Source organism: Tauraco erythrolophus, chromosome 3, assembly GCF_009769465.1.
Source record: "Tauraco erythrolophus isolate bTauEry1 chromosome 3, bTauEry1.pri, whole genome shotgun sequence".
Taxonomy (NCBI): Eukaryota; Metazoa; Chordata; class Aves; order Musophagiformes; family Musophagidae; genus Tauraco; species Tauraco erythrolophus.
Genome location: NC_141467.1, coordinates 36,249,736 through 36,262,668, shown reverse-complemented (window position 1 = coordinate 36,262,668; position 12,933 = coordinate 36,249,736). Strand labels below are relative to the sequence as shown.

Below are 12,933 nucleotides of genomic sequence, written 5' to 3'. Positions count from 1 at the left end.
TGCTGTGAACATATCTAGGATGGATTAACAAATTATTGTTCAGATGGATTCTGCATTATTGGTTCACTCCATTATTCAAAACACTACAGATATTTTTGTAGGTATATGAAAACAAATCAGAAGAATGTTTAAATTCTGAGAATTCACTAGTTAAACAAATTATATGTTTATCAGTACAGTAATATTTTAGAATTTTTATTTCATCTTCTCTTTGTAGATTCATAAATATCAATACTTTGGAAAATAACCCCTTTAAAAACAACTTCCATTCAATTTTTCCTCAAATAGGAGAAATTCTTCCTCTAAATGATCCCCAAAAGGAACACTTGCTTTGTAGACTATAGAAAAGTGTATTTCTTATTTAAAGAATAAAATGCATGGACTGTATTCTGTATAAATTCAAACTTTTTTTTTTTCTTTTTTGGCAAGAGGGAGAATTATCAATTCCTGTTAAATTTTCAGAAAGCAGAAGCTTTCCCTGGATTTTGTATGTAAAAAATCAGAATACTTCATTGTGTAAATTATCCAAAAAGAGCTTATTGTCTCAACTCTAGTCTTGTGATAGCTGATTTTAGTGGTTTTTTCTCTTTTACATGAAGAAACACATTAACTCAGTCTGTAAAATGAACTGTCACATGGCAAAGCATTAGCATAATTGGCTGGCACCTATTTCTTGGACATTCTATCTCACAAACTCATGGGTCCTTGTGATTAAAATATGATGAATAGCCTTACTGATAGCTGTCTCCCAAGCAGAATAGCATATAAAGTTGAAAAAGAGATTTTATTGACCTTGGAGTTGAAAATTGAGAACTGGAAATTGTGAAAGCATTTACTCATTTATACTAGCAGTTATAACTACTCAACTGCTATATTATAGTCATCTTATAGAAACTTGCTTTTTAGTGTAATAATAAGATCTTTAGTAATGTTTACTATGAGTATGTAATGTATAGAATACATAGTAATGTATACAATGAGGTATACGAGTATATCTGGAAAAACACAAAGCAAAATCCAGCGGACTTCTGGACCTGATGCAATAGCACGCATTATACCAAATCTTGTGGTTTGTGCTTGTCTGCAGTAGAATTCCTATGTATTCTGCTCTTTGAAAGAATAGCCTTCCTGACTCCTTCTTCATCTTTTGTTAGTAAGCTCAAATTAAGCTCTTAAATTATGTTACCAAACTGATCCTATGGGTCAACTCTTTTATCATAAATTAGCCATATAGGTATCTGGATTTAGGATCTTATTTTACTGTTTGAGATCTCTTTTTGATTCCAGAGTCCCCTTGCAGAACTTCACCTGCAGAGGGAAGGAGTGACTATGTCAAAGATAAGAGTTGAGGCTGCTTCAGTGTGAAAGATGATGCATGTGGCTGAGCGGTAGCGAGTGCAGAGAGAAGGCATTGGCTCTCTGAAAGCCGAGTCAGAGCGGGGAAAAATACTTGAAAGTCTTAAAAATCAAGAATTCTGGTACTATCTAAGGTATAGGCACCATGATTTCTGCACTGTTGTGTACAGTGATCTTTGATATACATGGAACGTACAGTGTATGTCTGAAGCATATTGCATATGCATCATATGCTAAAGTAAAACAGGGAATGCTGTTGCTATGACATGTCCTTAAGTAACATAGATATTAATTCCATTTTGAAAATGTTCTCTGTTGAATATGAGTGAAACTGTTATCCTTAAAAATTAAGGTGGCCAAAAGCGTCTACCTACAAATGATGCACATAATGGTGTAACAGAATTCTGTGGCATCTACACGATTCCTGGCAAACATGCCTCTCTAGTAATGCATCCATGAGCACCTTGTCTCATGAGTGAGTCACATGCTATTGGAAGTAGCAGCTTTTATATATCATTGTGGTTGTTAAATCGAACTCCATTTGTAGCATTATTTCAACACAGCAGGGCAAGAAGAGGTGAGAAAGTTCATGTTGCACAATTTGGAAATATGAAGAAGTTACTTTCAAGAATGGTTTTGTTTAGCATGTGGGTTTGTTTTTTTTTTTTTTAAATCTAAGACTCTGTAGCCTAACAAGGACAGAAGGAACTGCTTGGTCCCTTCAAAAAGAGGGAACTTTCCCTCCTTAGAATGACAGAGGAGCTCCTTTTGGTAAGCTAATGAGTCACAGTGTGCTAAATCTTACTGTTGGCACAGGACTTGCACTGCCATCTGTAACATAAAAGTTTCTTTTCTCAGGAATTATGCGACACAATTGAAAAATCATCTTTTTGCTTTCAAAAATTACTGCATGGGAAACAGGAGATTAAGTTTTATAATCGCTGCACTGTTCTTGTTTAGGTGAAAGCCCAGCTTCAAAAGATGGGAGCTATTCAACCCATAAACATATTTCTCCGTCAAGAAATTGATCGCATGCAACATGTTATATCAAGAGTTCGAACTACATTGACTGATCTCAAATTGGCTATTGATGGTAAGTTACAGTATTGAAAATCGTACTAATTTAGATGCAATATTTATTACTAGTGATTGCTTATACTATATAACTAAATGAATATTTCCCCTCCTTACCTCCCTTTCTACCTTTCTCTTTTTTCCTTTCCTCCCCCCAGTTTTTCTGTTTTTCTCTCTCTTTCTCATATGACCACTAATTCTAGCCCTTAAAGCCTCCTGACTGCATCTCTAAGGACACTTAATTTATTCTGTATGCATGTGCTTCAGTATTGCAGTTTATGTCCCACAGCACTACTACACTTCTGTGATTCTCTCTAGAATCTCTACAGAGCTCAGAGGAGCTGAACTGTGTGATTAGGTCCACAGGTCGCTTGCCAGAATAATTTGTGAAATTAAGCTGAGAAATAATGATATAGAACAAGGTAGAAGTGTTGCTGCTAAATAATTGAGAGACAGGACGCTCAGGAGGCCAGGTGGTAAAGACTAATTTAAGGTGAGATTTGCAAGGTTCGTGAAACTGGTTATACTAAATAGGATGTCTCTAAATGGAAGCTGAAGTGAGTGGGAGTGCCAGTTAAAAGAGAAGGATAGGGTTCTGCTTTTAGTCATCACAGGAGGTAGGCAACAGCACCCTGTATCTCTCAGAGACAAGAGTATTTGGCTGAAAGTGAGCAATGGTGAACGTAGTTAAAATAAATCAAAAGTACAGGCGACTAGCAGCAGATGGAAAATTTGATTAGAAAAGAAGTGAGGAAAAAGAAGGGATTGTGATGTTACCGTCTGCTTTTCGTTTTCACTTTCCATTTTGCTCATCTGCAGGAGTTGAATTATCCAGGAAAGAAAGTATACTGTTGCTCAGCCAAGCTTCTTGAATTAACAATAAATGAAAATGAGGAAGGAACAGTTCAGTTCCACCAGTTAAGATCTCACTCAAGTCTGCTGTTCTCCAGTAGAGAGGCAGAAAATATCTGAGACAGCAAACTGTTCCCACAGGGAGAAGGTCAGACTGCCTCAAAACTATTCCTTTCTGATATAGGTGATGGCAGTACTGTGATCCATCTTACTGGTGTTTTCCAGTCTTTTGACAATAAGTCTTTCATGAAGGGACATTTTTGCAATTTGTATTTTTGTTACATAAGAATCAAAACGGATTTTTTTCCTATCATTTCTATAATTGACTGAGGAAACTGCATGTTTCAGAAACATCATGCCTATAATCTGAATCTAGGAAAGAGGTTCATAAATGTGCCCAAGGCTAATTAGCTTCCGTATTCAGTAACAACCTGTGCAAAGATCAAGCTGAAAGAAACAATCGTTCTCTGTTTCAATACTGAATTGAAAGTTCCTTTTTTGTATGTGCATAGAGTCCCTTTTCAAGTAAATTAAAATAATGCTTTCTCTCCAAGAAAGTATTAATCTTTCCTTGATTGTGACAGATATATTTAAAGTCTCAAAATGTACAATATTCTGCAAAGGAGTGTATGAGTAACATAATTTATTTGCACTTAGTATTCTGTTCCACAGTGGGCACAGTACTCTACCAGGTGTTTAATCAAGTTAATGCTGCAACTTTCGTGTAATCCTCTAAAACATTATAGTTTTCTTAGGGACAGGCAAGTTAAATACAGTGAAAAATTGCTCTGAAAATAAAATTGGATGTATAGTTAACAATAACGATTAATGACTTCTGGCAGATTAATGATACATCGAGTGCATGTGGTAGACTGTTAATTAGGAGATGGAAAGAACATTTAGGCACTCTCTTTTGCCTCAGCTAAGGGGAAAACCTCAGACTCTCTCATACTAGGTTTTCTCCCAAAACTAGTCAACTACCATCTCAGATCATCTGAGGTGCTCCTTTTTCTTTACGATGAGATAAACTGATCTGCCTGCTCAAACAGATCATGTGAGTTTTAACATCTGCCCTGGTCACGCATCTGCCTCTGGCTTCTTAAACCTGTTAAGGCCTGAGCACATGCTTACAGCAGATTTAACTTTTCAAACAAATTTTGCGTTTAAGAGAATAGTGCATCTTCATGTAGTGCCATGTAACTTTGTGAAAGAAGGTCGGAATATTTGATTCTGCAGGTTAGATGGGAATAGACGGATCTTGTCATTTTGCTGTTCTTCACTGAGTTATGTTTTGAGTTACATTCGAGTTACTTAATATAAAGCCCTCCTCAGTGAGAGCCCATGTGCGGCTGAACATGGGGGCTGTTGAGGGAATTAGCAGAGCCAGTTTTGTCCCTCTATCCAGAGGGCAGATTAAGTGGTAGTCAGCTTTTGGGAGGAGTGAGAATGCTCAGCATGTGTCCAACGTGTTTGTTGGTAGCCATGCCCCGCAAGCCTGCCTCTCCACCAGTAAACTTTGCTGCCTGGAGGGATACTTTTTTTGGATCAAATTGTAATAATTAGCTTGTAGCTGCACATTGTACTCTCAGTTATGTCCCAACTATTAGTTCTGTTTTAATTACTTATTGATTGCCCAGAATTTATTTCACGGTTAGTATAATACAGAGCTTCACATAAAGCAGAAGACAGCAATGATGATTGTCCTCCCAAGTGACCTAAATAGAGGCAATGTTCCAAATAGATGAATCTTTTTAGAGACAAGGAAAGAGCTGTTTTCTCATCTTTTCATCTGGTGAGCAGAACCAAAACTCCAGATCCTAATGGGTTATGAACGTCAGATCTCGAGCCCCTGGCAGAAGGTGATCGTATTCTTTGTAGGGCAGTATACAAGCTGTAGAGTTCCTGTGTACATGCCTTATCTTCCTCCTGTGGAAGTGTAGATGCCTCTGGCATGGAATATTAATACCCTGGCTGTTTGCTGGGGAGTGGGCACTTCAAACCCCCTCTCCCACTAATGAAGATAGTGTCTTTAAATGCAGTAAAATCTAACGACCCATTCAGTTATTCCTAGTCTCCTGGAGTTTGTTTGAGTAGTAGGAAACTGGCTGTGGCCTATCTGTGAGATTGGGGGCATTGTCTTTATTTCTTTATGCACTGAAGTAGGAGTGGTAAGCATTCTGATGGCACCCTGATGTATCTTCTACCAGTGGAGACAGAAGAGAGATGCTATGGGAGTTATCCCTCGTCCATCTTGACTGGCTTCTGTGAATGTCAGCAGTGGAGCATGCTTATAGTAGCACTGAAAGTGGATATTGAGTCCTTAGCAATGGAAATAAGCACAGCTTTTAATTTGGTTTGATTTCCTGATTTTTTTTAACCTTCTTAATATTCTGTTTAAGCGCTTGTCGTGAAAGAAACAAATGCGTAATTCATTTATTTATGAGTCTGTCTAGATTCTACTTTGGTCATAAAACTGCATCCACTTGGCATTTGTTTCTGGTACCTTGCAGCTTTGTGTTTTCAAACTAATCCTTTGGAACTGCCTACTTCCTGAACAAGTGAAGGCCATACAGGAAACCTTGGATTTGTTATCCTTTCATGTCATCTATGTGCCACATGATCACAGAACTCCCGCTGCAATTTGTGCAGTCCTTGCAGAGTTAGGAGAGAGAAGTCCTTTTCCTGTTAACATATTTCCTGAAAATATAGGAATTCCTGTAAAAGCTTATATGACTTGTAATGTGTAAAGATTTGTTTCCATAGACCCAGAGTTTTGTTCATTACATTTTTCTTAGTACTTGTAAGACAAGCACTGTGCAAATACCTACAGGAGCCATAAGCCATAAAAGACCAACACAGAAGGCAAAGCAGTGGAATCAATACAAATAACCACTTCAGAAGTCATCATGGCATTCATCATGGAGAAGCTCTACCATGCTTAAGCAGACTTTCTGCTGCAACTACCATATGGCACCCCTCATGTTACAAAGCTAGCATATTTTTATGCATGTAATGCACACCATACGTAACCTACGTGCCAGGCCTTAAAAAAAAAGTATTCATTTTCTCTTACCCTACACTGAAAGAGAGAGCTTTTGGAATAATAGGATCAGGAACAAGGATATTACTAATGGGAGACAGGACTTTGCTATTTGCCCTCTTTTTACCCACACAGAGGCGTACCACGTGCATGTTCTTTAAATGATGTGTAGGTTATACACATGAAAACTCATTCAGACACTGGCATGTTTCAGTATATATTCGGTATATTTATGCCAGGTTGAGAGTGTGAGAAAATGTAGGTGAGACTATTGAGACAGATGGTATGGGAGAGTAAAATGTTATGCATTTTTGCATGTGTTTCTAATATTTTTTGAACTTTGTAATTCAGACAAAGCTGAATAATAACTGTTAATAACAAGGCCTTGAGGAATACTGGTGCATTTCATTAGTTTCTGTACATCTCAGTCATCGATTTACTACCTTATTAAAAACTGTTTCACTACCTGCTTTTAGCTCCTGGCCATATTTATACTGCATTGCCAACCAGCACATTGGCCTTAGGTGTTTCCCTACTGTCATTCATGTGAGTATATGTTGAAACACCCGAAGCTTCATATGGATGTGAGGTAGCATATAGTTCTACATATATAATAGGAATCACTTAGAATTCCTGCATCATCAACACGAACTCGTGTTAAGCCCCTGAAAGGACGAGGTAAAGATTCACTATTTTTTTCCAGCTCAGAATACCATCATCTTGACAGTAGTGTTTACATCATGTTGCTGCAAGGAATTTCTGCTCATTGTATGTAGCACCTCACAAAAGGGATATAAATTAACTCCAAAAGAGCCAAAAGAGGTAGCCAATAATTTATTCTAATCTATGTGGTGAAAAGCTGAAGCTCAGGAAACTTGTCTTTCCAGAGTACACAGAGAGGTAATTTCCCACAAAGGGAAAGAGTATGGATTCATTCCCACTGGCTGGCTAAATTCTGTTTTGACTCGTAATACTTTAAGCCTGCTAATGCTAACACAATTTTAGTTTGGCCTGCTGACGATGGTAATAGACTTTTGGACTGAAAGATCTTGGTCTCTTACCTTACTAATTTTTACAGTATGTACAGTTTAAAGCCATTGCCCATTGTCCTGTCACTACATGCCCTTGTAAAAAGTCCCTCTCCAGCTTTCTTGTAAGCCCCTTTTAGGTACTAGAAGGCTGCTAGAAGGTCTCCCCAGAGCCTTCTCTTCTCCAGGCTGAACAGCCCCAACTCTCTCAGCCTGTCTTCGTAGCAGAGGTGCTCTAGCCCTTGGATCATCCTTGTGGCCCTCCTCTGGACCTGCTCCAAGAGCTCCATGTCCTTCTTGTATTGGAGACCCCAGAGCTGGACACAGTATTCCAAGTGGAGTCTCACAAAAGCAGAGCAGAGGGAGAGAATCTCCTCCTTTGAACTGCTGGCCACACTTCTTTGGATGCAGCCCAGGATGCAGTTGGCTTTCTGGGCTGCCAGCACACATTGCTGGGTTATGTTGAACTTCTTATCAACCAGCACCCTCAAGTCCTTCTGCTCAGGGCTGCTTTCAATCCATACTCTGCCCAGCCTGTACCTGTGCTTGGGATTGCTCCCACTCATGTGCAGGACCTTGCACTTGGCCTTGTTGAACTTCGTGAGGTTCACACGGGACTAGCTCTCCAGCCTGTCAAGGTCCCTCTGGATGGCATCCCTTCCCTCCAGCGTGTCGACCACACCACACATCTTGGTGTTGTCAGCAAACTTGCCTTCTTACTGACTGAAGGAATTAGCTATTACAGAGAATCTAGGATCTAGTGACTGATCCAATAACAAACCTGGTTGCTTGGGAGGTAAGCTTGAGTGGGGATTAAAGGCTGAAAGGCTGAAAAGATCAACTTCTATAGTTGCCACTGTGACAGTCAAGAATAGAATGATGGTTTCACTGAGCTTTTTCCTCTGTGTACTGTTAAGGCTAGCTTAACAGACTCACTGTCTAGCAAGTATTATCCTCAAGGGATCATCTCCAATCCTATTATATGATGTCAGCTGTTGGTGAGCTGTACTTAATGGAGAAACTAGCTTCTTCTCACCTCATTTATATCCTACATAATTATTCTGGTGATTCTTGATTCACATCTGTGCCTGTGGGAAGAGAATCAGTCAGGGGATTGAGGCTTTTTTTGGTTCACGCTGATGTTTCCTTTGTTCTTAACTTTATCCACTCATTTAAATGGGATGTGCACGTTTTCTAGTCCAGATGCAGGCTTTCCTAAATGTGAAATTCAAAACATTGATCCAAATTTTACGAATTCCACAGTTTTCAGATTCAGCTTGTGGTAAGTGTGGTAGTGAAAAGGTGGAACTCCATGAAATAATACAAGGTCCTGATGTAGTCCATACAAAGTGTTATATCTATTGAATGAGACTCCCTAATACTCAGATCAATTTAAAAGAACAGACTGTTCACTTTAATTAGCAATAAAAACTAGTTATCTTCAGAACTGAGTAGCTTTATTTGGCTTATTTTCTACACAGCAATTGGATAGACTTAGATATGGTTTAGAAGTGAGATGGTTTAAATTTAGGGCAATGAAAAAGGCAACTCAGTTTCAAGACTGTATATACTGTGCAAACAGTACAGTTACAGTACATATTATTTTGGAAACATGGACATACCCTAACATCTTTAACTGAACTGACCTTTCACCGGTGATTTTCAGATGGGCTTTATTCCATTCAAGAAAGGGAATATCATGAAATAAATCCAAAAATAACCAAGTTATAAACAGTTGGCCTATCTGATTCATAGAACGTTCAGGCTTGCCATGTTAAGTTAATAGGACATTCAGTCTCTTCATATGGTAGCCAGTGCTCTGAGCTTCTCTGAAGTTAAATATGAGAAGTGAATGGTGTTGTGCTACTCATTCTATATACCAAATAGTTTTTCAAATGTGTTTATCACCTTTCTCCAGAAAAATACAATTACTTTTCTCATGTGTTGCTAATTCTATTTCTGATAATTATTTTTTTGTGATTAGTTTTACTTTTATTGGAGTATTTTAGCTGCAGGAATGCATCTTAACACCCACAGATGTCATTTAGTGTTGAAATTCAAGCACATTATGCCTACTGCCAGAGCTGACATGCACTCGCTAGGAATATTTATGCAGCTGTATGGGCAAGGCCAGAGCTGTGAACATACCTCATCCTCAAGAACACACTGGCTTAGCATTCTCAGCAGCTGCTCTGAGTCATAACGGGCAGGCATCCTAAGAGATTTCACCATGCTGTGAGGCAGAGATTGGTTGTATCTCCCTGCTTGGAAAACTCTAGCCTGCTTACAAGAATAGAGAAGAAAACGTGGCTCTTTCAAAACCCTTCTTCCAGGAGAAAGCTGGCTGCATCAGCCTGAAAACAAGGAAGAACCAGAGATGAAAGAGTTCTTTCTTTCTTAGTTCAGATGGTAATGATCCCCAGGGCTCAAATGGGATGCTCTTCACTGGTTTTGTGCCCTCACTATGGTTGCTCCGAAGTTGAAACCAACATGTGTTGCATGACTTTTTTCAATTGTTCTGTCTCCAGAAGGTGAATAAAGCATATGGTCTAATATTACATTTTTATAGGCAAAGAGGAGATGACACAGAGTGGCTTCTTTCTCAAGTGTTGGTGCTCTTGGTTATATGTTAGAGAAGATTTATACCCAAAGAAAAGGTTTATTAATTGTGTTATAAAAAACTTAGCTATCCCAAAACATGATTCTGAACCTGGCTACTTAGCCATTACAGAGAATGTGGGATAGGCAGTGTTATTAAATATTTGCAGTTTTTTAAAAGTTGATGGTTTTCTCATAGCATTTGTTGCACAAAAAGAAGTGCGTATAAATGAGGGCAGGTCGCTGTCTGCTAGAAGAAATTGAAGCCTATTTGCTATTGATATATAGTAGAAAGTACCAGATTTGCATACACTGTTACAGAAGTGTTTAGGTTGGCCACTGTATTCTTCTAAACTAAAAGCTGGCGTTGGGTTTCTGGATATTCTTCTTCTTCCCCAGAACTGGGGACCTGCCAGCCTCAATGGAAGGAAGGGATTTGAAATGCTCACTTATTACAGGCCATATTTCCATACAGGTACATTTGGAAGGGCCACTGCAGTTCTTATTTGCAATCATCCAGACCACTTCCCTTTCCTTCACATGTTCTGTGGTGGAAGCCACCTAATCCTTGTGGCAATTACAGCAGCTGTGTGTACGATGATGCACTGAACATTGGTATTACAGGAACATTTAATTGGAATGGGGGCTATCAGATCAGTTTCTATAATTTAAAATATTTTAGCTGGAATAGAGAAGACATCCTGAGGCATGGCCATGTGCCAGCTCTCTGTACTATTGAGGGTACAGATGTAAGAGCTTCTGGCACATGAAATGGTGAATGTCACTGAAAAATCGCTTAGTAAGTGCCAATATTTTAATGGAGACAACAGTTCTACGCATGGTATATGTGAGTATGCACTGCCACTGCCAAAAAAAAAAAAAAATCTTGCCTCTAGCTTTATTCTACGTACTGCTTTCCCGTTGAGAATCTTGATAATGGAAATGTACAAAGTTATCATTAATAACAGTGAATTTCATGAATATAATCACTGTCAGTACATGCTTAGGATATAGATGAGTTACACAGTGTATCTCTGTCATTGATCATGTGTGTAGGGACCATTAAAATACATAAAAAAGTTTCAAATGATTAATCACGTTCCAAACACAATGTGAATATAATGAATATAAATATTGTGTGTGAGGGAGAAGGAATTATTTTTTAAAAAATCTTTATTCCTGATCAAAATAACACAAGGAATATCATTGATCTTGTCACCTTTAGCTTTGAATCAAGTCTTATAGGTTTGAGCAAATTAACTGTAAACTGATAAGAATTTAGTGCAACAGGTGTGCAATTAAGGCACGACAAAAGAGGGCTTATTAGACTCAGAATGTCATTTGGAAGTTTTAATTGCCTTTTCGAGCTAGGGGAAAGTTCATTCTGAATGTTTTACTTATCTTCCAGGATCCATAATTATGTCAGAAGAATTGCAGGATGCTTTAGATAACATGTATGATGCTAGAATTCCAAAATTATGGTTTAGGATTTCCTGGGAGTCGGCTACTTTAGGATTTTGGTTTACTGAGCTTCTTGAAAGAAACCAGCAGTTCAGGAGCTGGCTGCAGGATGGCCGACCAAACCAGTTCTGGCTGACAGGATTCTTTAATCCACAGGTAAGATTATCAGATCGATCTTTCTAACTCCTATGTAACAGTTAAATTAGACCTTGAGAGAATTTCAAGCTGACTCAATCATGACTATATGAAGTGTAATCTAAATTCAATTTTTAGCATAAATGTAGGATAAATTAACTTCAACATGTATTGAAGAAAATTTTGCTAGAGCAAAATAACGTTACTACAATAATTGAATGCATCTTCTGGTTGCTCTAATTATAGTGTGGAAATTGAGCAAATACATCTTTTCACATTTCAATGTATCTTCCTTTTTTCCCCTCTGTTACAGTAATCTGTTATTTATTCATTGTATGAAAATCCCTTTGAGCACAAAAAAACCCTAAGTTTCATAACTTCGACATAGGAAGAAGAGGTTTGGACTTGACTCTCAATTCTTGCAAATCAGTTCCTTGAAATGGAAGGTTTGTTATTTATACAGTCCCAGAATTGTGCCAGACTTGGTCTGCAGAGACACATAAAAAGTACAGCCTCTTGCCTGCACCATCTAAAATAAAAACCTGGCACAAAATGAAACACGAAAATGGGAACAGCTGAGAACAGAGCTAAAAGAAGTGAAGTATACATACCTAGATGATGCGTAGTTTCTTTGCACAGCTACCCACATTCATTAAAGCTTTTTATGATTCACAGATGTTTGTGGGAAGTGCGAGTTGTGGAAGTGAGTCATTGTGAGAGTATCCAGCCAACAGGTTTCTGTGAAGCCTTAGCAAAAAGCTATTTTAAAGATCTATTTTAATCTCAGTACTTGTTAGCAATGCAAAAGCTAGCTGAAACAGCTGCCTAGAATAGAGAAAGCAGCAGTGGCAAATATTCTCTAGGACTACTGCTGGGAAATATCCATCTATCATCTATCCTGTCTGTGTCAGCTGTCTGCCGATATCACTTTATAACACAGAAATGTGCTCACAGAATCCCTGAGCAAAGGGTTCCCAAACAAAAGTGTGAGGGAGAGGAGTAGGAGTTTTAATAAAATTATTATGCTTCTGTACTTGATTTGTTAGCAACACTAACAGTGTTAGTGTTAGTGGCACCCCAAAATATTCCTAAGTAACTTTTGCAATGATGAGGCTGGAATGCAACCCTAATAGGCTTTTGGTTTTGTTGATGTTTGCTTTTGCACTACAGATGAGCAAGAGCTGATATAGATTCTGTACTGGCCATTTTAGCTGGCTTTTTGGTGCTTTGGGGTTGTGTTAGTTCTGAAATTTTGCTGGCCCAAATTGGACATCTTATATTTTTTTTGATCCATACATCTGGATTTCTCAAAAAAGCTGCCTAATAATTACAGTAAAGTGTCCTCAAACAACTTATGATTTAATAGACTGTAGTAAATGAGAAAGCCTC

At 38.3% G+C, this 12,933-nt stretch overlaps 1 protein-coding gene across 1 annotated transcript in view; it reads left to right on the top strand.

Moving 5' to 3' along the window:
- The window catches only part of LOC104375270 (dynein axonemal heavy chain 5), a 168,285-nt gene that overhangs the window by 150,093 nt on the left and 5,259 nt on the right, over nucleotides 1–12,933 (top strand). Inside the window, exons 73-74 of the mRNA XM_086609153.1 lie at nucleotides 2,317–2,449; nucleotides 11,357–11,565. Coding sequence (XP_086465279.1) covers nucleotides 2,317–2,449; nucleotides 11,357–11,565 — 342 coding nt within the window. The remainder of the gene's footprint in view (nucleotides 1–2,316; nucleotides 2,450–11,356; nucleotides 11,566–12,933) is intronic.